General features: G+C 49.1%; 6 protein-coding genes across 6 annotated transcripts; 4 read left to right on the top strand and 2 right to left on the bottom strand.

Annotated features, from left to right (window-relative positions):
• Positions 1-1,988: 1,988 nt before the first annotated feature.
• LOZ57_002052 (uncharacterized protein) lies at positions 1,989-2,858 on the bottom strand (the record flags this gene model as incomplete). Its single annotated transcript, XM_049251134.1, has 1 exon — positions 1,989-2,858. The coding sequence occupies one exon, from the start codon at positions 2,856-2,858 to the stop codon at positions 1,989-1,991; it is 870 nt and encodes a 289-aa protein (XP_049109984.1).
• A 2,981-nt stretch (positions 2,859-5,839) lies between these two features.
• Positions 5,840-10,799, top strand: VPS15 (Serine/threonine-protein kinase; the record flags this gene model as incomplete). The annotated part of the gene is made up of 3 exons (XM_049251133.1): positions 5,840-6,053; positions 6,117-6,237; positions 6,299-10,799. The coding sequence occupies 3 exons, from the start codon at positions 5,840-5,842 to the stop codon at positions 10,797-10,799; spliced, it is 4,836 nt and encodes a 1,611-aa protein (XP_049109983.1).
• A 528-nt stretch (positions 10,800-11,327) lies between these two features.
• LOZ57_002050 (uncharacterized protein) lies at positions 11,328-14,579 on the bottom strand (the record flags this gene model as incomplete). The annotated part of the gene is made up of 1 exon (XM_049251132.1): positions 11,328-14,579. One exon carries the CDS (start codon positions 14,577-14,579, stop codon positions 11,328-11,330), a length of 3,252 nt encoding a protein of 1,083 aa, XP_049109982.1.
• A 686-nt stretch (positions 14,580-15,265) lies between these two features.
• Positions 15,266-16,320, top strand: LOZ57_002049 (uncharacterized protein; the record flags this gene model as incomplete). Its single annotated transcript, XM_049251131.1, has 3 exons — positions 15,266-15,390; positions 15,444-15,806; positions 15,864-16,320. The coding sequence occupies 3 exons, from the start codon at positions 15,266-15,268 to the stop codon at positions 16,318-16,320; spliced, it is 945 nt and encodes a 314-aa protein (XP_049109981.1).
• Positions 16,321-16,886: 566 nt separating this feature from the next.
• PHR1 (DNA photolyase phr1) lies at positions 16,887-18,714 on the top strand (the record flags this gene model as incomplete). Its single annotated transcript, XM_049251130.1, has 2 exons — positions 16,887-18,088; positions 18,168-18,714. 2 exons carry the CDS (start codon positions 16,887-16,889, stop codon positions 18,712-18,714), a joined length of 1,749 nt encoding a protein of 582 aa, XP_049109980.1.
• Positions 18,715-20,674: 1,960 nt separating this feature from the next.
• Positions 20,675-23,662, top strand: LOZ57_002047 (uncharacterized protein; the record flags this gene model as incomplete). The annotated part of the gene is made up of 4 exons (XM_049251129.1): positions 20,675-21,058; positions 21,153-22,172; positions 22,227-22,463; positions 22,520-23,662. 4 exons carry the CDS (start codon positions 20,675-20,677, stop codon positions 23,660-23,662), a joined length of 2,784 nt encoding a protein of 927 aa, XP_049109979.1.
• Positions 23,663-23,806: the final 144 nt, after the last annotated feature.

Below are 23,806 nucleotides of genomic sequence, written 5' to 3'. Positions count from 1 at the left end.
GTACGGCGCCTAGTGAGACTGCCCAATCAATATCTTGTTTCACTGCTTTTTCTGTACTTCCTCGGTAGTTCTGTCAAATGACCGCTTTCAAGAAAGAAAGCCTCGCAGGTACTAGTTAGTAGATATGGATATCAAGTCACGACGAATTCCTTATCGTGAGTGATTATAAAGCAGGGGGTTGAGTTACTTCAAACGGAAAACGCGTAGAACAATCATCGAAGGTCTGAGCTCGTTCCATGATCAGCTCCCGCTAGTTAAGGGACCCCTGCAGGGGCCGCAGGTGCAGGATCCTGGCCCTCAGATTCGATGCATCCCACCATCCTCAACAGCCTGAGACTAGTCTGAATGTTCAAACAAACAAGCATCGCTAAGTTGCTTTTTGGTCGCCGATTCCAAAAAAACCTTATGCAGCAGTGGGACATTCCCACTTCTAATTGGCGGCTCATAAATCATGGCGTCTGTCAACAGCCCGCATTCTGCACGACTGCGTGCTTATATCACAACTCCTTGCATTATCCGACACCCGAGCTAGCAGGCTATTGACGGAATGATTTGTTGCACTGTGGGAAACTTATTCCGCGGGTAGACCCGTATCGAACTCAGCCATCAATGGTGTTTCAAAAACAAACCGTACTAAGATGGGGTGATACAAACCCCGGCTAATTGAGTTAAGCCACGGTAGTATAAGTGGTGAAAGCGGATGGCTGTAGAAAACTGGTAAGATCCTCTCGAAGTAAAACGGCCGGCTCTTGCCCGTCAACTCGCCAACCGAATTTTCCGCTTTTGGCGATGGACGCTCAGCCCTACGCGGTTGAGTTTCGGCCCCAGCCGGCCGCTAAACCGCAAACGGTCATAAATGGCATAGGGCTGAGCAGTCTCAGCCAATAAGAAACAATGAGGAGAAGCGCTGGGATTTGGAAGGAGAAAATATTCTTGGGGTCCATGTTTGAGGTTCTGTGGATGTGTACAAGGGCCAGGTGTGCAGTGAGAAATTAATATTATCTAGTTAGTGCAACCCACTGTGAAACTTCAAGTGTCTATTCAACCTTATGCTTAGTTTTTGTGCTGTTATTCCTGACAAAAGAAAAAAAGAAAAAGAAAATCCACAGACAAAGAAAAACTGCAAAAATACTGCACCATATGTTAGTCACATCTTCTGTGAATCCGCTTTCCAAAAGCAAAAAAATTAAATAAAATAAAATTAATGGACAACCCATTCTGCCACAACCCGTCAAAGGAACTGCGTGGCTTGGGTGAAAAGGCATAGAAAAAGAAAGAAAAGGAATTAGTTACATTCGAAGTTTCGGAGAACAACTCTCAAGTCCCGAATCTTTTCCGGTTGTGGGACGTCCGTATGCAAGAAGATGCCGACATCAAAGCCCCCCGACCCGATTCAACCCGCAACAAAAGGACACCAAAATTGGATGCATACATGACAATTTTATTTGCTGATGTTTAGGGAAATTATGATAGTAAGCAGGAAACGAGTTCTATGAGCGTAATTACTCCGTATAATATGCCAATTGAAAACCAAAACAAAAGAATTTCAAGCTGTCCTCCGTCTTCTACGCTAGCTTCACAGTTTCGCATAACTCGTCAGGGAAAAAAAAAGAAATCCGGTGTATCCTAGCGAAATGTATCAATCGTATCTAGTTAGTCGCTTTCGAAAATCGGCGCCCCATGGGCTATATCTCTCCGGTTGAGTTTCTGCGACCCTTTGGGAAAGCGGAGCTTATTTCTGCAACACCTGAGGAGTTCTACAGTATGATGAAACTCCCGGTGCATAATCAGATTGACTACGTTGCCTTCGACATCCATCTGCACAGTGGCTATGATGGAGTTAGGATTAATTCCAGACATGAAAGAGAACAACACGAGTACATACCGTTTTAGAGTATCTTGCCGTGCAAAATGATGTCCACATTGAGAGCAACCAAACTTCCGAATCTTCTTATGAACCTTATAAAGCCACTTTATTAGCATACTCTTTAATATAAAAGTAAATGCTGAGGTCTCACGCTATCAATATGTCGGGTAAGGTCAGTTTTTCGACTGAACTGCTTTAAACAGTACGTCACGGTGCATTGGTGAGAATATTTCCGGTTTGGATCATGTATCTTTATATGTGACTTGCAATTGGACTTTCTGGTGAACTGCATCCCACACTGCGGGCACCCATATTTGCTACTAATAGCAGTTATACTTTTGTGAAATCGTTTTGGAACCTCCGAAATACGCATAGCAGTAACATTGGAAGGGTTGCTGGTGATATCTGGCACAGGTTGGGTCGCCACTCCGCCGTCACACCACTCTCTTTTGATGATGTTGTCCAGTTCAAGAAGTGTGTTGGATGGTGTGGGATCGGTTTCTATAGGAGCAAAACGTGGCATTTCATAAGAGGAATTGGCTTGGGGGAATGTTCTCGATATGTTTTTGCTATGGGGCATGGTCTTAATCGTTTTTTCAGAACTTGCTGCTAGAGGAAGATCTGTATTCCGTTGTAACCCGCGCATCAGGCCAGCAGATTCTTCCCGTATCATTGGAGAACTGAGGGAAGCCATTGTGCTCGGGGTGGAGGTTGTGTGAGGACTTAGGAAAGGTGAAGTATGGGAGGGTAGGGCATCAACCCCCTCATATATTCCTAAATGTAGATATTCTCCAAGTTTTGCAACGGGGTTCGAATAGCTCTGGGTCGAATTGGTATTGCTGGGCCAGCTCACTGCAGTGGAGAGTAGACCCTGTGATGGCGTAAAGGCGTGAACTTTTTGATCAGACTGGCAATGTAATAGATCAAGCCCACCCATCTGTGACACGTGAGCACGGGTTTGTGGCGGCGTGAGATATGGAGGTGTAGACATAGCGGAACGCGGTGCCTGCGGAAGACAGCATTGATGAGAACCAGTAGAGTATGGCAACGATCCTATATCCATCACTCCGCGCCGTATATATAGAGTAGATACGGTGTCAAAAAGATATTAAGCTCAGATCAATTTCGGCCTATTTAAGGATGCTTTTGGTATAAATATGAGAAATAGGAAATGGTAAAGAGAAAGAAAGGACTGGCAGATATTGAAGTTTTATGTCACTAAAATTGTATGAGTGGACAGAGGATTTTCACAAAGCAGGGTCCCCAATTGGCGAGGCAAAGTATATAAAGTAGGGCTCATCTGCAGCTAGCAGTAAGTAGCAGGCAGTAGTTCTAGAGGAAACGGGGGTGCATGATCCACAAGGCACACTCCGTTCCGCAGTGAAAGGGAGCGGATCAGGCATCGCTCTAGCGGCCAGACACCCACGACAGGAATCCATACTGCATTTGGGTAGCAGGAGATCTGGCTGAGAGGACAAGGGGGCCAGCTAGTGCGCGTGTAATCAACGGGCTTGATGGAGCATACCGAGTCAAACACCGGACCCGCAATTAGAGAGGCGGAAAGAGTGGGCGATAGACAGCTTCAGCCACGGTCGCTTGGGAAAGCACAGCGTTACAAACTCAGGCCCGGGAACTGAAAAGAAAGGATTTGACGTAAGTACTGCGGAGGAGCGGGCGTACGATCAATACGCGGCGTCATACAGGGTAATACGGGAAAACGGGCCCGACGGTCTGGGTCGACTGTGGCGTTGCGGAGTGTGGTTGGTCCGCACGCTAAAAGGCACCCGTACGGAGTACACAGCCATTCTCCGTATTGTTCGTTTCGGTAACAGGCGGGAACAACGAATACCCCGTATAGGTATGTATGAAGGGACCCGGGCAGGTATAGGTACATACATACATATGGAAGTGCACTGGCTGCTGATATTCCTTGCACGTTTTTGGGAAGCAAACAATGTACGCGAAGCACAAGAAACGGAGCCCATGCCTCTGGACCCCGCTGGCGCAAAGCGCGAAAGAGTGCGAGAATGCAGGTGGGCCCCGGAGCATGTCAGTGGGCATTTCGAGGCGATTCACATCGAGATAGTTCACTGGCTAACTAATCATCGGCGTACTTTAGCTATGTAGGGGCCGCTGCTGTTGATCGGCTTCCAGGTGATCGCTCTAGGTGGCATGGACGCAGCAATTTTCATTATGCGGATAATTTGGGGGCTCAAGGCGTGAGGCGTTTAGCAACCCTGACATTGCACCTATAGTTCTAGGCAAAACCCAGCTGAGGATATGTCTGGTACTGGCCCGACGCATGTCGGCCTCTGATCCTTGATCTGCATGTCACTACGTATACGGCGGTATTTTTAAACAGAGTAGATGGGCTGGGAGCCGCTCTAATCGCAACTGGGAGATCACAGGAGCCTACTTTCCAGTAACTGGTGCGGCTACCTCTGAAAGTGGCTGTAGGTAGACAAAATATAGCTGTGTGTGTGTGTGTGTGTGGTGGCGGTGGTCGTCCGGTTGTAGTTTTGGGGGTCAAATATAGTAAAAAAGTGTATTCCACGTTTGTCCATCTAACAGCTGGTAAATAGGCAACAGCTCATAGTCTTGGACCGCAGGAATGAGACATCACTATCAATAGACTATAGAGTCATACTTTGCTTGTACTACTGCGTAATTGCGCAGAGTGATGCCTGGGGTATGCATGACATTGCTTCCGGTTCCAAGTTCTGCAGCAAAGAAGTGAGGCTTTGTTCAAGGGGCAGTGCTATCGATTCGACAGCAAATTCTGATTTAGCGATGCGTTACCTCGTGAGGTTCGAGACTCAAGGCTTCCGGAACCGCGGTCTTATTTCCAGGCCTTGGGCTTGGGGCAAAAAGCTAACTAGCCACAAGACAGGATCCATATGTATGCACATACTATGCGCAAGTCAGTCGTACTAGTTCAGCCGCCAAATTGACACTGCCCAAAGGGAGATGCCAGGAATGGCAAGGCGCTCCCTTAATATGAGTTGTTTCAGTCAACTGTCGGTTCCCGGTGTCTCTAAGCGGCTTGCCGGCGAGGTTGGGAGGGGACCGGCGGTATGGAGAGCCCAAGAAGACATTTGAGGCTGCCTAGACGGGTTGCAACCATAGCATACTATCCCCATGGGTATCCCATCATCTTTCGCCATCTCACGAGCGATAAACGTCTGAATTTGTCAGGGAATTAGTTAATTAGGTGTATTTTCCTTGAATTTAGCGCGGCGCTGAACCTAAATGCCAGAGCCAATGAATTGCCCGCTGCCCCCTGGTATTGCAAATAAGACCAGAGAGCCCGCATAGTGCGACCGTCTCGTGCAGCAAAAAAAGGAGGAACCGTAGCCTATCATTTCAGCCACCGAGCGTGCTTGCAGGACACACAAAACACCTAAGCCTATCAGAGGGGGCTTAAGGTCGGTCTATTCTGTCTGGCCGGCAGACGAGAGGCAGCCAAATGGCAGTCTCATATAAACAAACCGCAGGGCTGAGAGCTATTTGTGGAAGGCGGACAGCCGACGAACTTGGCGCTTTCCCCGCTTCCCATGATTGGCCCAAATTCCAGTGCTGAGTCATGCTCCTTATTATTAGTCATCCAGATCGCGTGAGCGCCAAAATAGGCTAGAATGTGCTTACTCAGCGTAGCTTCCTCCATGGCCAGCACGATGAATGCAAGCAACTTCCAGCAAGATTGCTTAATCTCAGGAAGGCGATCCAGCTTTGTCTAGCTCGGATGCTTTATTGCATTTTTCATAATGATAGTTAATCGCTCAGAAATCGTTTACCTTAATATTTAGGTTGGGAGCGGGGAATTCCTAGACAATCTTGCAAGGCAAGCAATGGGTGCCGGATGAATAGAATCACTGGAAACCGTGGCTTGGCATTTATACCCCTTGGTCGAAGTTGATGTTCTGGCTCTTCATTTTCTCCTCTACTTGACTGGACTAAGGGAGGATACTCATCATGGGTCAGGGATACTCTATTACCACCCTTTCTGCGGGGTCTGCTGGCATCGACATACCAGAGTTGGCCGACCTTGTATACGAAAAATCCCTGGGAACGGCAAGATTTATGAAAAGCATACGTGCTCGACAACACAATGGGATAGTGTTTGTTAAGGTGATCATGAAGCCGTACCCAAATTTGGAGCTTGACCCGTATATCAAAGCCATAATTCGTCCGTACCTTCTAAGCAAATCTCCCATTGCATACTTTGACGTTTGACCTCACACATTGATAGGTGAGAGAAAAGTTTTGGCTGCCATCCCAAACGCCCTTCCATATCAGCGGGTGATTGAGACTGCAACCAGTGGGTATCTGGTGCGTCAGTACATTCACAGCTCTCTATATGACCGGATCAGGTACGCATATGTTACTCGCCTTTCGCCCAAAATTACCATCACGCCGCTAAAGTTGTTCTAGCACACGACCCTTTTTAGAAGACATGGAAAAGAAGTGGATATCCTTCCAATTGCTCTCTGTCCTTCGTGATTGTCACTCTCAAAACATCTTTCATGGCGACATAAAAAGCGAAAATGTCTTGGTTACATCGTGGAACTGGGTCTACCTATCCGACTTTTCATCTTCTTTCAAACCAACATATCTCCCTGAAGACAACCCAGCCGATTTCTCATTTTATTTCGACACTTCTGGTCGCCGGACTTGCTACCTAGCTCCTGAGAGGTTTTTGAACGTTGGTGAAAGTCCAGACGGTCTTCAAGTCAACTGGGCGATGGATATTTTCAGTGCTGGATGCGTAATCGCAGAATTATTTCTGGAATCTCCGACCTTTACACTAAGCCAGCTCTATAAATATCGCAAAGGTGAATATAACCCAGTGCAAGGCCGTCTGGCAGAAATACAGGATCCAGATGTTAGGGAGCTTATCTTACACATGATAAGCATCGATCCAGAATCACGGTACTCGGCTGAAGAATGCTTAAACTTTTGGAGGAAGAAAACATTTCCCGAATACTTTTACAGCTTTCTTCACCAGTATATGGGAATGATCACCGATCCATCATCAGGCCACCTTTGCACCACAAATATTAATGAAGCCGATAACAGGATTGAGAGAGTTTTTCTCGATTTTGACAAAATATCTTACTTTTTGGGAATTCACCCCCAAACCTTTCCTGAAACATCAAACACCGCTACCCCGCGGTTGACAAGTCAAATGGAATCACTCCAACTAGATTTGCCTATATCCGAGACATTATCTTCGAAGTCCGCTCCTGGCGATGTCGACGGTATACTATTGTTTCTAACACTTGTAGTTTCAAGCTTGCGAAATACGGCCAAAGCGTCTGCTAGGGCAAAAGCATGCGATATCCTTCTCGCATTCGCGCACAAAGTCCCAGACGAAGCAAAGTTGGACAGGATCTTACCCTTCCTTATACTCTTACTAAATGATCGCTCTGATATTGTCAAGATTGCGGCCGTTCAAAGTTTGACACAACTTCTCGATAAAGTTCAGGTTGTATCTCCGGTAAATGCATATATATACCCGGAGTACATATTTCTAAGACTTCGGCCGCTCATTCTGGGCCCTAGTAGTAATCCAGCTCCCATGGTCAGGGCTGCATATGCATCTTGCATTGCTTCTCTTGCTCAATCTTCACTTCGTGTTTTAGATATGGTACAGGCTCTGCGATCAGACGTACGTTTAATGAAATTAGTCCCCGTGGGATCAGAGTTGGGCTGGGCAGATGACGCTTCTTACCATAACCTGTTCGACGTTGCTCGGGCGGATTTGCTGGATTTCTTTGAATTCCATGTTAAGGCTTTGCTAACTGACCCGGACGTTTCTGTTCGTCGAGCGTTTTTAGGCTCCGTTTCTAGCCTTTGCGTTTTCTTTGGTAACCCAAAAGTTAACGAAGTCATTCTAAGCCACTTAAACACATATTTGAATGACGCGGACTGGATGTTGAAATGTGCATTTTTTGAGGCCGTTGTGGGTGTTGCTGCATACGTTGGTAGCACCAGTGTCGAGGAATTTATACTTCCACTTATGATTCAATCAATGGCTGACCCGGAAGAGTTTGTGGTTGAGCGTGTTCTCAGGTCCCTTGCTAGTATGGCTAATCTTGGTCTTTTTCAAAGATCAACTACCTGGGACCTTTTGTACATTACGATACGATTTTTTGTACACCCAAGCCCATGGATACGCGAAGCAGCTGTGCATCTTGTTGTTGCATCCACCTCTTTTCTCTCTATTGCCGATAAATATTGCATTGTGTCACCTCTTGTGCGTCCATTTCTCAAAGCCAACACTACGGATATCTCCGAATCTCAACTTTTGGATGCACTCAAAAAGCCATTGCCAAAAAGTGTGTTTGACATGGCGTTGGTTTGGGCTACCAAGGCCGAAAAGGGTGCCTTTTGGAGCTCGGCTGCGCAAGACAGTACCTTTATTTTAGGGGGCAGTTCGGTCACGAATTTTGGAAAACTTCGCCGGTCAGCTTTGAGCAATATTGCAACAAGCAAAGAGGATCAGCAATGGATCAGCCGCCTGAGGAATTTAGGCATGGGCCCGGAAGACGAGTTCAAGCTTCTTTCGTTAAAGGAGTATATCTGGAGAGTAGCTGTTGGTCGGCGGAAGGAGCCTCAACCTTCTAATACCTCTATCGATATAGTCCCACTACGCCAATATGATGTGACGCTACAGACCGTTATATTTGATAAGAAGCAAGGGCCAAAGCAGCCTGTATATTCGCCAACTATTAGGAAGACACGGTCGACAGATGACGATACTGAGGGGAAAACGCATACAATTGCTGACGCTTTACTTGACGCATCAACCACGATTGGTGGAAATGGTGGGGTCTCCCAGAGAAATCTACCAAATCGCCTCTCCAGGCCTCAGAGTATCGAAGCAGTATCGACTCGTCAGCGCAGTCCAGGGTGTTTGGGACAAGATTCCCTAGAAGACCATTCGCCGACCCTGCCGACCGATTTGCCAGAATCCACTAATTCATCTACTGCAGCTTTAGACTCCGAACTACGAAATACAGGAAACCAGATTGGAGCAGGGACGTCTGTTACCAGGACCAGTTCATCTATGCGAGGATCAGACACTGCTTCTTTACAGGCTGGGAACGAGGATATCCGGAGGAAACACAGTGCAATCAACCTTCTTAATCGTCAGGAGAACTATAAAGCCTATGCTGAAACCGCAACTACTTCTACCAATGTCCTTGGAGAAGTTGATACCCCATTTCGGGGTAGCCCATCGCAAACGCAACCTACTATGCAGGCCGCAGAACAGAGTCGGCAGTATCACGCAAACCACACCTACCGAGGCAATGACCCCACAATTTTGAGACTCTTAGATACTGTATTTACAGAGAATTATCCGACAGATCTGTTTGATTTTGGTCCAATTGTGATGTCAATTTCTAGCAAAGCCCCGATCAAAAAGGCTAGTGGACACTCGTCAAACATGCCTTGGAGACCACAAGGAACTTTAGTTGCAATGTTTGGTGAACACACTGGTCCAGTTAACAGAGTTGCTGTAGCTCCGGACCATGCTTTTTTCGTAACCGCTTCGGATGACGGTACTGTGAAAGTATGGGATACTAATCGCCTAGAGAAGAATCTAACACCGCGGTCTCGCCAAACACATCACCACGATGCAGGAGCAAAAGTCAAATGTGTGACATTCGTCGAAAATACATACACTTTCATCAGCGCAGCAACGGATGGTAGCGTTCATGCTATTCGGATAGATTATCAAAATATCAACGATACACCTCGGTATGGTAAACCCCGGCTTGTCAGAGAGTATAGGATCATGTCCAATGTGGAGGAAAGCGAATACGCCGTTTGGATGGAACATTATCGGACAGATCTACATTCAATGCTCTTAATGGCCACCAGCCGATCTAGAATCATTGCTCTGGACCTAAAATCGATGAAAGAAATTTTTATACTTCAAAATCCGGTGCAATATGGAATTCCAACCACATTTTGCGTGGATAGAAAGCGAAATTGGCTCCTTGTTGGTACGACGCACGGAATAATGAACCTTTGGGATCTCCGATTTTGTATATTAATGAAGTCATGGGGACTTCCTGGTGGTACGCAAATTCACCGCCTTGTTATCCATCCTTTGAAAGGTCGGGGAAGATGGGTCTGCGTTGCCGGTGGGGGAAGCAATAGCTCTGAAATTATGGTCTGGGACATAGACAAGGCCCAATGTCGAGAGGTATATCGTACTGCTATAACGGGCAATAGCCCTAGTACCAATGGCGCCAATAAAGCTACTGCAACACAACGCAACGCCCATTTTACCCCAGACACAACTTGGAAGGCATATGAGCCATGGCGCGTTGACGATGAAAAGCCTGAGTCTCTTCTTTCACGCTTCGCTGCTACTTCGTCACTTGAACCATCCTCCAACAGCAATATCTCCGAGCGAAATGGAATTTGCGCCATTACGGTGGGTCTTGATGTCCCTGATCCCAATGCCGCTGTCGGAGCCCAACTCGAGAATACCTCCTCTTCCAAATGTGGTTTTCTTGTTTCTGGGGGTGCAGACCGCATAGTTCGATTTTGGGACACCTCCCACCCGGATGCATCAACAATAGTTAGCGCCCCTGATTTCATATTCGATTCTCCCGGAACGTCAACAAAACCCCGGTATGAAATCACGCACCCCACGCCTTCGTTAACAATTACAACGGAGTGGTTACCCAGCCCTGGTGCGTCTAATTCTTCTGCTGGACGGCCTGCAACCGACTTGAAGAAAGGTAGCTCAACAGTGCCAGCAACGCGGCCGTCACGTAATACAATGATCAGTGTGCAGCAACAGCAATTGTTGAGGAGTCACTTAGACATGATTCTCGATGTGGCAGTTCTCGAGGTACCGTATGGGATGACAGTTAGCGTGGATCGCGGTGGGATGATTTATGTTTTCCAGTAATATCTATGATAGTACCTTCGATTTAGCAGGCGTCAGACATGTGGAGTAGGGGATTCTTTGGCTAGATAGCACTAATTGCCCCCATAGCTTCATCCACATAGCAAATGGAAATCACGCACGATGGACTTAATGCAGTGTTGCTAACCCATAGCAGCTAGGTTTAGGCGAAAACATGACAGAAGTATGAATAAACAAGGGTCTTATTCATGATTGAGGTGGACTGCGTCCCTAGAGATGGCAATATTTTATCAATGTAGTGTACATATGTGCATCCTATACACCGAATTCAAGTAAGAATTTCCGTCCTTGGACTCCTAAAGACAAAGACGTCTAATAAAATCAAGAAATCAAGGAATGTAAAGGTCCACAATGCTGGTCTAATAGAATGAATTAAATGAAATAATGAGTAGGGAAAAAAATGAGAGAGAGAATCGCTATGCAATCCCAAAACTAAAACCAAAGGAGTGGGTATCTGGTAAAAACAGGATAGTAGACATAGGAAATACAGTGGTGAAAGGTAAAAGAGTTTTAGGTATTTTCGGTATCCGTCTTGCCTTGAGTATCTCCGCTTACGGATGCCCTTCTCATGGCCTTCAAAGCCATCACCCGTCTCGCGAGTACGTCTTCTCTCTTGACCACATTTCGGAGGGCTTCACTAGCCTCAATGAGCCCATCGATGCTGATGGCATGATTTGTCATTTGATGGTTGATATACGTATAGACTGCGGCAGCACTTGAACATGTACTCAGTAATTGTTGTTCGTTCAGTTTGAGAAGTGCCAACGCCACTTGGAACAAAAACGTACTTCCTCCGCCGTCATTTGTCGAAATTTCGTTTTCGGTAGCAATTGTAGACGCAATTTGAGCAGGTGTCTGCAGTATAGAAGTCGTATTTGACTCCTCAGTTGGCGCTTTCTGGGATTGAAGGGCAGTTGGAGGAAGATACATTGCCGGCGCACTAAGGCACAATACCACATCCCAAACCCGGTACAAAGCTTCCGCAGATAAACAGTCTGTAAAGACAGACAGAAACCACTGGAATGTCAATGCTTCTAGTTCTATCCCCAAATCATCGAGGTGGGACGACAGATTGGGCAAAAGCTCGGTAACATATTCTCGAAGAACTTGCTGATCTGCACGAGATGCAACCAGACCATGGTCGTAGTAGTGAGGAGGAAAAATATTTTCAATAATGGAGGCCATGACCCAAAAGGCATCTTCCGCTGCGGGCATTATTAGCAGCAATGAGCCAGCAATTAAATTCATTCCTTGACAATATCCAACTTCAGGATTCCGACGTGAATATGCTAGTAGAACCTCTTTTAGTTTTGCAACGCCGGGTCCCTTGCGAAAAAATATGTTGTCTGTGAGGGTACGATTGATGTCCATGTCAATCTGTGCAATTATACTCGGATCGGAGTCACTGGTTGTATTTCCTCTGACTAGATCATCATAATACCCTGGAACCCGCATTGACGAAGCACCACTACACTCAGCCCAAACTTTGGCGCGATACGCAACAGGAATACCCTCAAGCACAAGAGTTCTGAATTCCCGCCACTTTGCACGGCCAACCTTGCCCTTATTTCCCAAGCTTGCGATACCAACAGTCTCGCCATCCGCGAGAGCAACCTCTGGCATATCAAGAGACATTGCAGAGCGATCTGGAGGTGCAGTAGCCGCAGCGGCTTGTCCCTCTTTTCGCCGTTCAGCACGCACTTTGCGCATGAATTCGTTCCATTTCACGGTGCGTTCTCGCTGAGAAGATTCATGAAGATCGGTTAACCTCTGAAGCAACATCTTCACAGGTTCTTGGTCTGTTGCTGCAGGCAAATCAGTTTGGGACTCGTTTGGCGTCCCTGCAAATTCACCATATGTTTCAACTGCGGTTGGCGTAAGTCCGGATGAGACCTTCGGGGTTGAATGAGCCACTGAAAGTGAGCCATTCTTGCCAATGGTGACCGAGGAAGTCCGAGGTTTTGAAGTCTCCACGGAAACGATGGGGCCGGCGGCTGGCGTATGGGAGAGGAGTTCAGTGGGCTTCGTGGCCACCTTGAGATAGTTCTGCCACTCCGTTGTGTCCGGACTACTCGCTTCGGTATTTTCCGAATCTCTCTGTTTTGCCTTCTGGGAACGAACATTCGATGACCCTGCATCAGCATTCGCTTCCCTTTGTCGCCGGTTCCTTCGCTGATCGTAGATAAATCCAAAGCTATCAGTAAGTAAATCTCCTGGGTTGTAATTATTGTATATATGCGCGAGCGTTGGCGGCCGTGACTCCATGGGAAGGATGGCATCCATTTCAACTGGCCCAACGTGCATTGACTCACTTCTTGAGCTTCGTTGCTCTGTGGGGGTGGACTGAACTGTACTACGGCGAGAGTTCGACGCTGTCGTGCCCCTCGCAGAATTCCGGATACTAGAGGCAGTAGAAGATTTTCCAGACAACGGCTGTACACCAGTACCGCCATTGATACGTTTCAATGCCGCAACAGCAGAACCTGCTGCATTTGGCGGCAGCATCGGCGACGAAGTTCTGTTTTTTGTATTCGGTGTGTCAGATCGTGCTCGACTCTGACCTACCTCCAAACTTCTGCTAGGTAATGAGTTTCCAGTAAATAATCTCACTGCCCATGAAGATACTGATTTGGTCGATTCTCTGGAGTGGACGCTGCTATCATCGCCACCGATTTGCTTAGTTGACGTATCTGCAATCGTATCGGGTGCTGGTTCTGGGGGAGGTGGCATAAATAGCTCAGCATCTAGTGCCTTTCGTCGATTACCAGGCCCACTGGGAATACGAGATTGGGGTAATGTGGAAGACTCGCAGTCTTGTTCAACGACCTCACTAATTACGCTGCTGGCGCCGCTTGTTTTGCGGCTTGAGCTTCCCCAAAAGTATTCTTGCCAACCTCGAGAAGTGGTCGTGTTTTTTTGCCTGACGGACTTCAAGCTCGAGTTACCCGACCTTGAGTCGCAATCGGCTCGGAATGGTCGAATTGTTGCCTGCAAGTCGTCTCTACCGTTATAGTTAATACCATCCAGGTCGAAAGCGCCAACATTCTCGAGCATTGCTTGATTCATCATATGGTCGATAGTGCTAGAGTGATGTTGTTGCTCGGTTGAGGTGTTGATTTGATCGTTGTCGGTGCCGTTTTCCAGCCCCTCTGCCGGATTTTCCAGTAGATAAAGCCGATTTTCGATATCTTTGTTCGGTACTTCCATTTCTCGCAACATTCTTTTCAACTCTCGTTCCCTTTCATCAGCTCGAAGACGAAGTGCTGATATTTCAGCATCACGGAGGGCAAGATCTCGAGCAAATTGTCGCACCAATTTTATTGCACCCGTGCGAGCAACTAAGCGCTGGATGTGATCGTCACTTGCGAGGTGGAGTGACCCTGGGACATCCTGAAGGGAAACCGAGTCACCGAATAAAGCAGAGCGGCTGGAGATTTGGGGTGAGACGGATGTGAGACCAGCGAGAGTGGCCTTCCGTCCACGCTCTGCCTGCCCAGTCTTGTCGCTCTCTTCAAGAAGCAGTGCCTGGCTAAGGGCATGATTGATTGCTGGCTCGCCATAAAAGCCATCTGGAGAATTATCCGGAGACAAGGACGGGAATGACGTCAGGTCAGTAGAGGTATGTGAGGACGAACAAGTGGAAACACGGTTTGGCGGTTTAGCTCTCACGGTTTTCGCTTTCTGGCTTTTTCGCGATGCGATCGAAGTTTGAGAGGTGGAGCGTTTCTGCGTATCGGAATGAGAGTCGATGGGCTCGGCCATGTCGTCTCCAGAGACGAATGGAGAGTTGGGTTTCCACAAATTCAAGAAGAGGGATCTCGAAAGACGATTGAGTCAACCCCCTGCTCGATGAGATTTGCAAGCATCTCCTTTTCTGGGGCGCACGGAAATTTCACACGGGGGTACCAGGGTCTAGAATCTTGAAGCTGTAGTAACATCTGAAGCCCGGATGCAAACAAAAATGAAAGGTCCAAGAATACAACCAAGGTGTTTTCGCACAGTGTCAGGGCAACACGATGTTTGATGATCAGCACAACCAAGTAGAAACCAACACCACCACAAACAAATAAATGATGTTGTGATATTGCAGGAAAATCTCCCGGACGTCGCGTGTGTCATCTCGTCATCGCCCGACCATTTGCTGACTCAGAAGGCGCTTTCCCACTTTGGGATGGTGGCGGTACACATGAACGTCAGCCAAGCCGGAGAGTATATATATTTCTCCGAGCCTCAGTGGCTGCTTATCTAACTAATCGGTAACACGACCGCTGAACCTCGGGAAGTTGGTTGTTGGCCCACAACGACGAGCCGGAGAAGGGCGAGCTGAAACTTAGGATGGCGTACGAGACGTATTTACTATACAAAGGCTCGGTTGGTAGCACAGATATATAAGCAACCGATCTCACCCCGGCCCTACGCAGACACCAAAATCCCTCCTACTCTCCAAAATGACTGCCGTTGCAAAAAGAAGACTCGGAGCCCTGAGCCAACAGCTTGTTGAGGGTATTCCTGATGCCGGGGCTTTCGAAGATATACCTCGCATCCGGGAAGTTGCCCCAGACTCTGTAGGACCGTGCGTACCCTAACCAAATTGACTGTTGCTCCTAAACTCACAGTCCCTCGCAGCCGATGCAAAGACAAAGTCGTGATAATTACTGGTGCCAATTCGCCCATTGGCATTGGTCATGCTTCTGCCCATCAGTTTGCCCGCAATGGCGCCAAAGCTGTCTTTATCTGTGACTTCGCAGATACTTACCTCGATGTACACAAGAGAGAGCTGCAGTCATTGTACCCCAATGTCGACGTTCATGCCCGGCAATTTGATGCTGGAGATGAAGATCAAGTAAAAGCTGTTGTCAATGAGGCGATAGAGAAATATGGCCGGCTAGATGTCATGTTTGCCAATGCCGGAGTGGTTGGGCAACCAAAACTTTTTACAGATGTCTCCGGGGCGGAATTCATGAAAACCATGGACACCAATGCTAAAGGGTTAGCGACTCCCTACTATTCGTATCGCGGCCCCATTTGAAACTAATACCTGTCTAGCCCATTCCTTGCCACTAAATATGCTGCTCTTGCTATGAAAGCCACCTCGCCGTCCAAACCCTACCCATCCGGTAGCATCATTCTCACATCTTCGGTTGCAGGCCTCCGCTCCAACGCTGGTTCCACGGATTACTCCGCCTCCAAAGCTGCCGTGGTATCTATTGCACAAACCTGCTCATTCCAGCTTTCCGGCACAGCCATTCGTGTCAACGCCATTTGCCCTGGTGTTATTGAGACTGGCATGACAAAAGTAATGTATGACATGGCGCGGGAAAGAGGGACCGAGAAAAAGATTGGTCAGCTGAATCCATTGCAGAGAGGGGCTGTCCCAGATGAAGTTGCGAGGGTTGCATTGTTCTTAGGAAGCGATGAGAGCAGCTATGTCAATGGGCAGGCATGGGCAGTTTGTGGAGGCCTGAGCGCCGGTCATCCGTTTGTTCCAGGAAAATTAGCATAAGGCTTTAAAGAGTACTTTGAAAAATATTTCATAGTATTAAGGTATTCATGTCGCTGTACGAGCGTCAGAGATAGATCTAATACATAAATAATTTGAGCTGATCCAACAAAGTTAGAATTTTGTAAGTACAAGCAGTACGAACTAGCTACTCCGTATATAGAGCATAAAGTAGTTTCCCTGTCAACAAACGGCGGAGTAGATACGAGCAATTTGCCAGCTGGAGTGCCAAGATAGGTTACCTGTTCAGGTGTTGTGATAGCTTCAATTAGTTCTAGCTCAAGGGTTGACTATATGTGATTCATGCTCCGTATACGGAGTACGACCAAAGGTACGGAGTAAGCTCAATATTTAGCATTGCGGAATGACGTCACCTGCGCCTATGAAAAGTTCCATCCACAGTACTCCGTATTTGTGGCTTCAGACGTCCAAGTCAAGCTTTGTATTCCCCAGTTTCTCTATAAATGAACGCATCACAGCTCCAATTGCAAATATTTCGACTGACCTCTACGCGAGTTACACTGGGCCCTCGGCCGACTCCTCTCCATAATACGCGTCTCCTTTCAACCATGCCTAGCACGAAGCGGAAAGGCTCTACCGATTCGGCCCAACAGAATGACACGAAGCGCGGTAAACCGGACCTCTCCGAGCCTCATCCAAAGGCTGACGTCGCCGAAAAATTTGGCATCGTTCTACGCGACTACTACCCTTCCGAGATGAGCAATGCGCGCTGCCAGGCGTACATGGATGGCACGCTAGAGCGGCCGATTGAAACAATACAGCGCGCCTATGAAGAGACAACCGGCGAGCGCAAGAACGTCTCCGAGCCCGGGAAAGCTGTGGTACACTGGTTCAAATCAGATTTGCGCCTGCTGGACAATCGCGCGCTACATAATGCGTATCTCACTGCGCAGGAGCACAAGGTGCCCCTTATATGTCTGTACCTTTTCTCACCAGAGGATTTAAACGCGCACCTGGTTAGCCCAGCGCGCGTGGATATGATACTACGTACGCTATCACAGCTCCAAAGAGAGCTTGCGGAACGGGATATCCCTTTGTACGTGGAAACGCAGGAGAGTCGAAAGAACATCCCAAAGCGTATTGTGGAATTGTGTCAGGAATGGGGCTCTCAGCATCTGTTTGCAAATTTGGAGTACGAAGTAGATGAGTTACGCCGGGAAGCCAAGGTCATCCGTCTCTGTGCGGAGAAGGCAATCAAATTTGATGCGTTGCATGATACGTGCGTTGTACGTCCGGGCGTACTCACGACTCAGCAAGGCAAGCAGTACGCCGTGTATACACCCTGGTACCGTACTTGGGTGGCTTATCTCAAAGAAAATCCGGAAAACTTGGAATGTATGGACGCTCCAGGCGCGAATGCAGGCCATGCTCGCACAGACTTCAAAGGTCTGTTCGACAGCGATATCCCATCTGCACCTGAGAACAAGCAATTGTCTGAATCTGAACAGCGTCGTTTTCGAGAGCTGTATCCAGAGGGGGAGCATGAGGCAATGCGGCGGCTTGAAACGTTTTTAAAAGACAGGGGAAAGAAATATGATGAACGGCGTGATTTTCTCGCGGGCGAGACCACGTCTATTCTGAGTCCGTACTTTGCGTCAGGTGTTTTGAGTGCCAGGACAGCAATTAACAAGGCATATGAGTGCAACGGCAACCGTCTCGATCGCGGAAATGCAGGATATACGTCGTGGATCAGCGAGGTGGCGTGGAGAGATTTCTACAAGCATGTGCTTGCACACTGGCCATTTATTTGGTAAGTTATATCATCTCTCCGAGCAAAGTGTTTCACATTTATAGAAATGTAACCCTAACAACGCTTGTGTCCGCCAAAGCATGAATAAATGCTTCAAACCTGAATTTACCAACCTCGAATGGGAATACGACTCCGCCCACTTCGAGGCGTGGTGTGCCGGCCGCACCGGATTCCCGATAGTCGACGCAGCGATGCGGCAGCTCCAGAGTCTCGCGTGGATGCACAACCGGGCGCGGATGATAGTATCGTCGTTCCTCTCCAAGGACCTACTGATTGACTGGCGGCTGGGGGAGCAGCACTTCATGAAGCATCTCATCGACGGCGACTTTGCGTCGAACCACGGCGGGTGGGGGTTTGGGTCCAGCACGGGCGTGGACCCGCAGCCGTATTTCCGCATTTTCAACCCGCTGCGGCAGAGCGAGCGGTTCGACGCCACGGGCGAGTATATTCGGCGGTGGGTGCCGGAGCTGAGGGAGGTGAAGGGCGCCGCGGTGCATGATCCGTATGGCAGGGGCGCGGCGGCGACGGCGCAGAGGCATGGGTACCCGCGACCAGTCGTGGAACATGGCCGCAGCCGCGAGCGCGCGCTGGATCGCTACAAGAAAGCCGCCGCGCGCAAAGAATAAGCCGTGTGGTTTCCTGCTGGAGCGAAGTCCATCGTTGTCCACTCCTACGTGTTGCGCGTCGGCACACTCGTCAGATCCCACGGTGGGGTCCGCCGGTTGCGTTGCCACCAGCACGGCATTTCCGCCGCATGTCGCGTGGAACTCTCAGGTTTCAACCTAGCTCCGTCTTGACTCTCTGGAGCTACATGAGCAGCTAACGTAGCTGCTCGAGCTCGGATCCCAGCACAGTCAAGATCTCGATTCTGCCTACTCTTGGTTATTATTGTGGGTTTCAAAGTATGTACATTAGAATGGGCCTCGGCGTGTCATAGCCGTTTATATTATATTATTATTAGGTTTGTCGGGAGCCCTCCTCCGCCTCCGTATACTCCGTACTATAGAATGGTAATATGGAGAAGGAGAAGGATGCGGGTGCATTTCTATTACATACATGCGCTGTGCTCTATCTTGTCTCAGTAGCCCTGTAGCTTGTCTGTCACTCCAGTGTAAATCCAACACGACAACTCTGGAGCTTGTTTAGGCACTCAGGCTCACTCAACCCCAATAAGAGGCTTCACGGATGGCTGTCAACGGGCATATTTCTGCACTCGCAGAGCACGGAGGATTTGTAACAGGCTTGTTTCCCGGGGGCCGAGAAATTAACTTCCAAATAGATTATTCCTCTATCCGGCGAGCAACAAGACATGCTTAGCACATGTAGAGAAAGCAACCCTCATTAAAAAATTAATAATAGCGATATTATTTTCCGCTTGTTGCAAATTGACCCGGCATGTCGCTGTCGGATCCCGGCCCTTACCAGGCGGAGATACACCCCGTTTCCCCTCAAGCTCTTTTTATGCTTGTTCTGCTGCGTTCCCGCGGGTTCTTTTTCGAGCCTGCGGGAGAACTGGAGACGGACGGGAGATCAGCCCATCGTGTTCGAAACGAGGGCTTCAGCCATGGCTTGTCGGAAGGTTCTGTTGTTTACAGCAGGGCAACGGCGAACGAGCCTCCTGGCAGCGACGGCTAGTTTAATTTTTTCTTCGAATGATCTCCACCGCGTGCACACCTGGGAGCGGCGGGCATGTCGATCGCGGCGATTCAGGGATGTGCTGGGCGCAGGCGGGCAGCGTTTCGCATGGAACGGGCGATCGGCGAGGCAGGCGGCGTGCCATTCGGCGGTGACCAGCACTCTCAGTCCTTCCCTCTCTCCATCTCTTCTCTCTCTCTCTCTCTGTGTGTGTTCGCTCTCGCTCTCGGTGCAGCGTGGCCAGCGCGTTTCAGCTTGTCGCCTGTCACAAAACGCACCGGCGGAGTCTCATTTGCAATGTGACCAATCACCTTCCGCCCCCGCCGCTAGCGCGCCCGCCGCGGCGAACCCTGGGCGGTGGGCCATGCTGTGCCCGCTGATTGGCTGTGCGTGCGCCCCTGACTTGCTCCGGCGGGCCTGAAACCCACCCGCGCTAGTCCCAGCGCAGCCTAGCCCGCCGCGCGCTGCCCCTGTTCTCGCCGCCGCCCCCCCCCCGAACGTCCTCAACGACGGCGAACGCTCTCTTCTTCTCCCTCGCTGCCCGCACTCCTTGCTCTCGCTCGACGTCTGGTCTGCGAGCAGATGCTGCCTGCCATTGTGCTCTGACTGCAGCCTGGAGCGCGTCGCCTCCCGCGAGCACTGGTTCTTCTTGTTGCAATTGTGCCGTCACTCTCGTCCGAATCGTTCTCATACTCCCAGCCCCTGTTGATTCGACCCCAGTGTCGCTCCTTTGTTCCCGCGCACTCTGTATTCTGCGTGGCCGATCGTTGGAATCCAATTGCTGCTTTGGGTGTTGGGAAGCGCCGGCCTTAGTTTTGTGAAGCAGAGTGAGCCCAATGCTCGTCTCTCCTGGTGGTAGGGAATCTGACTGGTATTCAGACAGTGCCGTCGGCGCGCCATTCGGAAACCTGAACGTGTTATTCAACCGCTTTCTATTATCTTTCTTTCAACATGGCACCTTCGCTGAGAGACCACCCGTCGTTTGTTCGCCCGCCGACCCGTGATCGCCCCCTGACTCGCGGCGACCAAGGAGACAACTCGCTCGTCATTCCTAGCAGAACCTCTTCTTTGCACTCGCGCATCACGCAGCCAATTCCTTCGAGTTTGAACATGAAGCCCGCCCAGAGGACTCCCAAAACCCTAACCCATGCCTACATGGTCTGCGGTGTTGGCCGTGAACCCTCCCAGTGGGTCAAAGCTCCCCCTCCTGCCCAAGGAAAGATTGGCCACATGAAGGGGGCTGTCGGCCAGTTTTGGCTGCCTGAAATCTTAGGGAGTAGCCCGAGATTGGAACAGGACAACGAGATTGCGAGAGCGTTACATGCCTCTATGAGAGTGAGTAGCCGGCTAGGCCACACCTGCAGCAACAATTGGGCCCAAGCGCCAAACAATGCCCTTGTATGAATGCAAATCTGACCGAGACTCACAGGCATGCTTTCCCCATGATGTCGAAATCTGCACAGGCAAGAGTCAGCCGCACTGTGTGCATCATTCTTTTGTTCTCCAGCAGGATTCAACCCACACTCTCTACGGCATCGCTTTGCGTGTTTGGTCGCGCGCCGACGAAAAACGTGCCGAAACCATTAGGGAACTGCGCAAGAAGACCGAGACTGATTTTTACGACAACCCAGATGAAACTTATTGGATTCCGTATTGCCTGAGTTTTCTTTCTCGATACCCTCTTTACAACCTTTTGGGAGACTACCTTCGTGGAATGTGGATTCACTGGAACAAGGCTACCAACCTTTTCCATGCCGAAGAAGTATCGCGCATTCTCAGCTTCCCCGCGCCCAGGTTGAATGACCTTGTTCGCATTGACATGAAAGACTACGCCCTATGCTACCAATTTCCATCTTCTCCAACTGGCTTCCAAAACTTTTCCATGTGGCCTTTGTTTAACTGTCTTTCTATTCCCAACATTGTAGGCGTGGTTGAAGCGGCTGTGTCACCAACTCGCCGTATCATATTTGTCAGTCATTACCCGGCCATCCTAACCATTGCCGCTGAAACTATCCGTTTCTGTGTCCGTGTCTACGAATGGAGTGGTCTGTACAACCCTGTTGTGCATGCCCGTCACGTCAAGGAACTAGTTCAGGAGCCTGGCCCATATATTCTGGGTATTACTGCTGAGTGTCGTACTTTGTTCACCGCTCCTTCAGACGCTCTCGTTATCGACCTGGATCGCAATTTCGTGTTAACCTCGAGTCCCCCCAGTATCCTAACACAGGGCCAAAGGACCAAGATGATCAACCGTTTAACCCAGGCACTTAATGGCGACGTTAACCCTAGCGGCGTTCCTCAGCACCTTCGATCAGCTTACGGCGGAGGAAAACTAATCCCCGCTGGTCAGATCATTGTTATGAGAGGTGAAGTTGAGAGTATTCAGGATCCAAGTTGGTGGAACCAGGATGCTGTGATGTCCGTCATGGACCATGTTTGTGAGAAATTGGTAAGTAAATTCGTTCGCCTTTTGTTATATCTCGGTCTTACCATCTATTTCCAGGGCCGCAACACAGGAGTGAAGGCGTTATTTGGTGGATCTGTCAAGAAGCCACTCATGACGAAGATATCTATGAGACATCTCAATGAAATTGTCCGAGAACGAAACCAATACTCGAGAGATGCCCTTGAGGCGTGGCAAGACTTCATCAACCTCAAGGGAAGAATGGACACGGAACTTTCTAAAGTCAACAAACGGAACAACTTCCTTGTGGAGGAGCTCGAAACGTGGAAACAACAGGTATACTTGACTCATCCTAATCTCTCCGTCCTCAGCGTTGCTAACACACTCGCCAGTTCCTCAAATTCCAAGCCTTTGCTGAACAACTCACGAAAGAAACATCTGAGCTTAAGGTTAAGATTGAGGGTCATAAACGTGAAAATCGTCGCCTCACTGCTCTGATTGACCAGCAGAAGGATGATGCTGCCCGTCTTACGCTACGTCTCTCTGGTACCGAAAAACAACGCGACGATGCTCTCGAAGCTCTTGTTCTACAGCAAGAGATTGCAGAGGAACTTGAACGTGAGCGGAAACGAAACCAGAAAGAAATCAGTGCACTCCAGCACACCACCGCCAATCTTACTCGTCAACGAGATGAAGCGCAACGTGTTGTTGTGCACCTTCGCAGCCTTATCCATGGACAGAGCCACCATATGGAGCATATCATCCGATCCATCACTAATGCTCCTGAATTGTCAGAATACGTCGATCAGGGCTTCGAGGATACCTCAGATGCGGACGATCGCTCTGAACGTTCTGTCGATACCCGTCGCTCCCACGCAGTGTCTCGTAGATTTGCTTCCCGTCTCAGCGCATCCAGCCGTGCTGAAAGCGCTCACGGTGAAGATGTCAGCCCAGAAATGGAAAGCCAGCTGCTTGGCCTTGGAAGACACAAACGCCACTCTCAACTTAGCATCACCGATGTTGCAGACCGACACCTCCGAGCGAAGACAGACGCTATCGCAGACATTATCCGCAATATCAGCGAACAATGCGCTGCCGCTGTTGAAGGCCTCTACCTGGCTCAAGATGCGGAACTCGAAGATGAATCCAACAAACATGATAACAATCGACAAAACAACCTCAACGCCAACGAAGATGGCAATGACGAGCGATCTTCCCGTGCAGGAAGTGAGATGGGCGATACTCTTCTCACACCTGACGGACGCGATTCGAGTATTTCCAGCATCCCACCTACTCCGGACCTCGTACACAATCGCTCCAGCACTGCTATGTCGATGGTGAGCAGCACAACCATCCCAGAGCGCTCAAGCCAGCAGTATGGACCCGGCGACCTTCCAACCCGAATCCTGGAAGAAGACGGCGAGCGCATGCACGAGGCAGAAGCCCAGCGAGAGCAAAACCAGGCTCCCGGAGCTCCGCGAAAGAGTGCCAGTCATGATACCATGAGAGCAGGTACTGTCCATGTTGTTGCATAGGTCAATTAGACTATGCGACTTTTAAAATGGACTATATGAAGTGCGTTTTGTTTTGTTCATTTGTCCAATAATTTTCAATCCTTATTTTTTTTTGTTCAATACCTATTGTTCTCCTTGCTCTGTACGGTTGTATTCACTTTACTT

This window comes from Ophidiomyces ophidiicola (assembly GCF_022830035.1).
Source record: "Ophidiomyces ophidiicola strain CBS 122913 chromosome Unknown scaffold_5, whole genome shotgun sequence".
NCBI classification, from domain to species: domain Eukaryota; kingdom Fungi; phylum Ascomycota; class Eurotiomycetes; order Onygenales; family Onygenaceae; genus Ophidiomyces; species Ophidiomyces ophidiicola.
The sequence above is the reverse complement of the archived record's forward strand: the minus strand, read 5'-3'. Positions and strand labels throughout refer to the sequence as shown.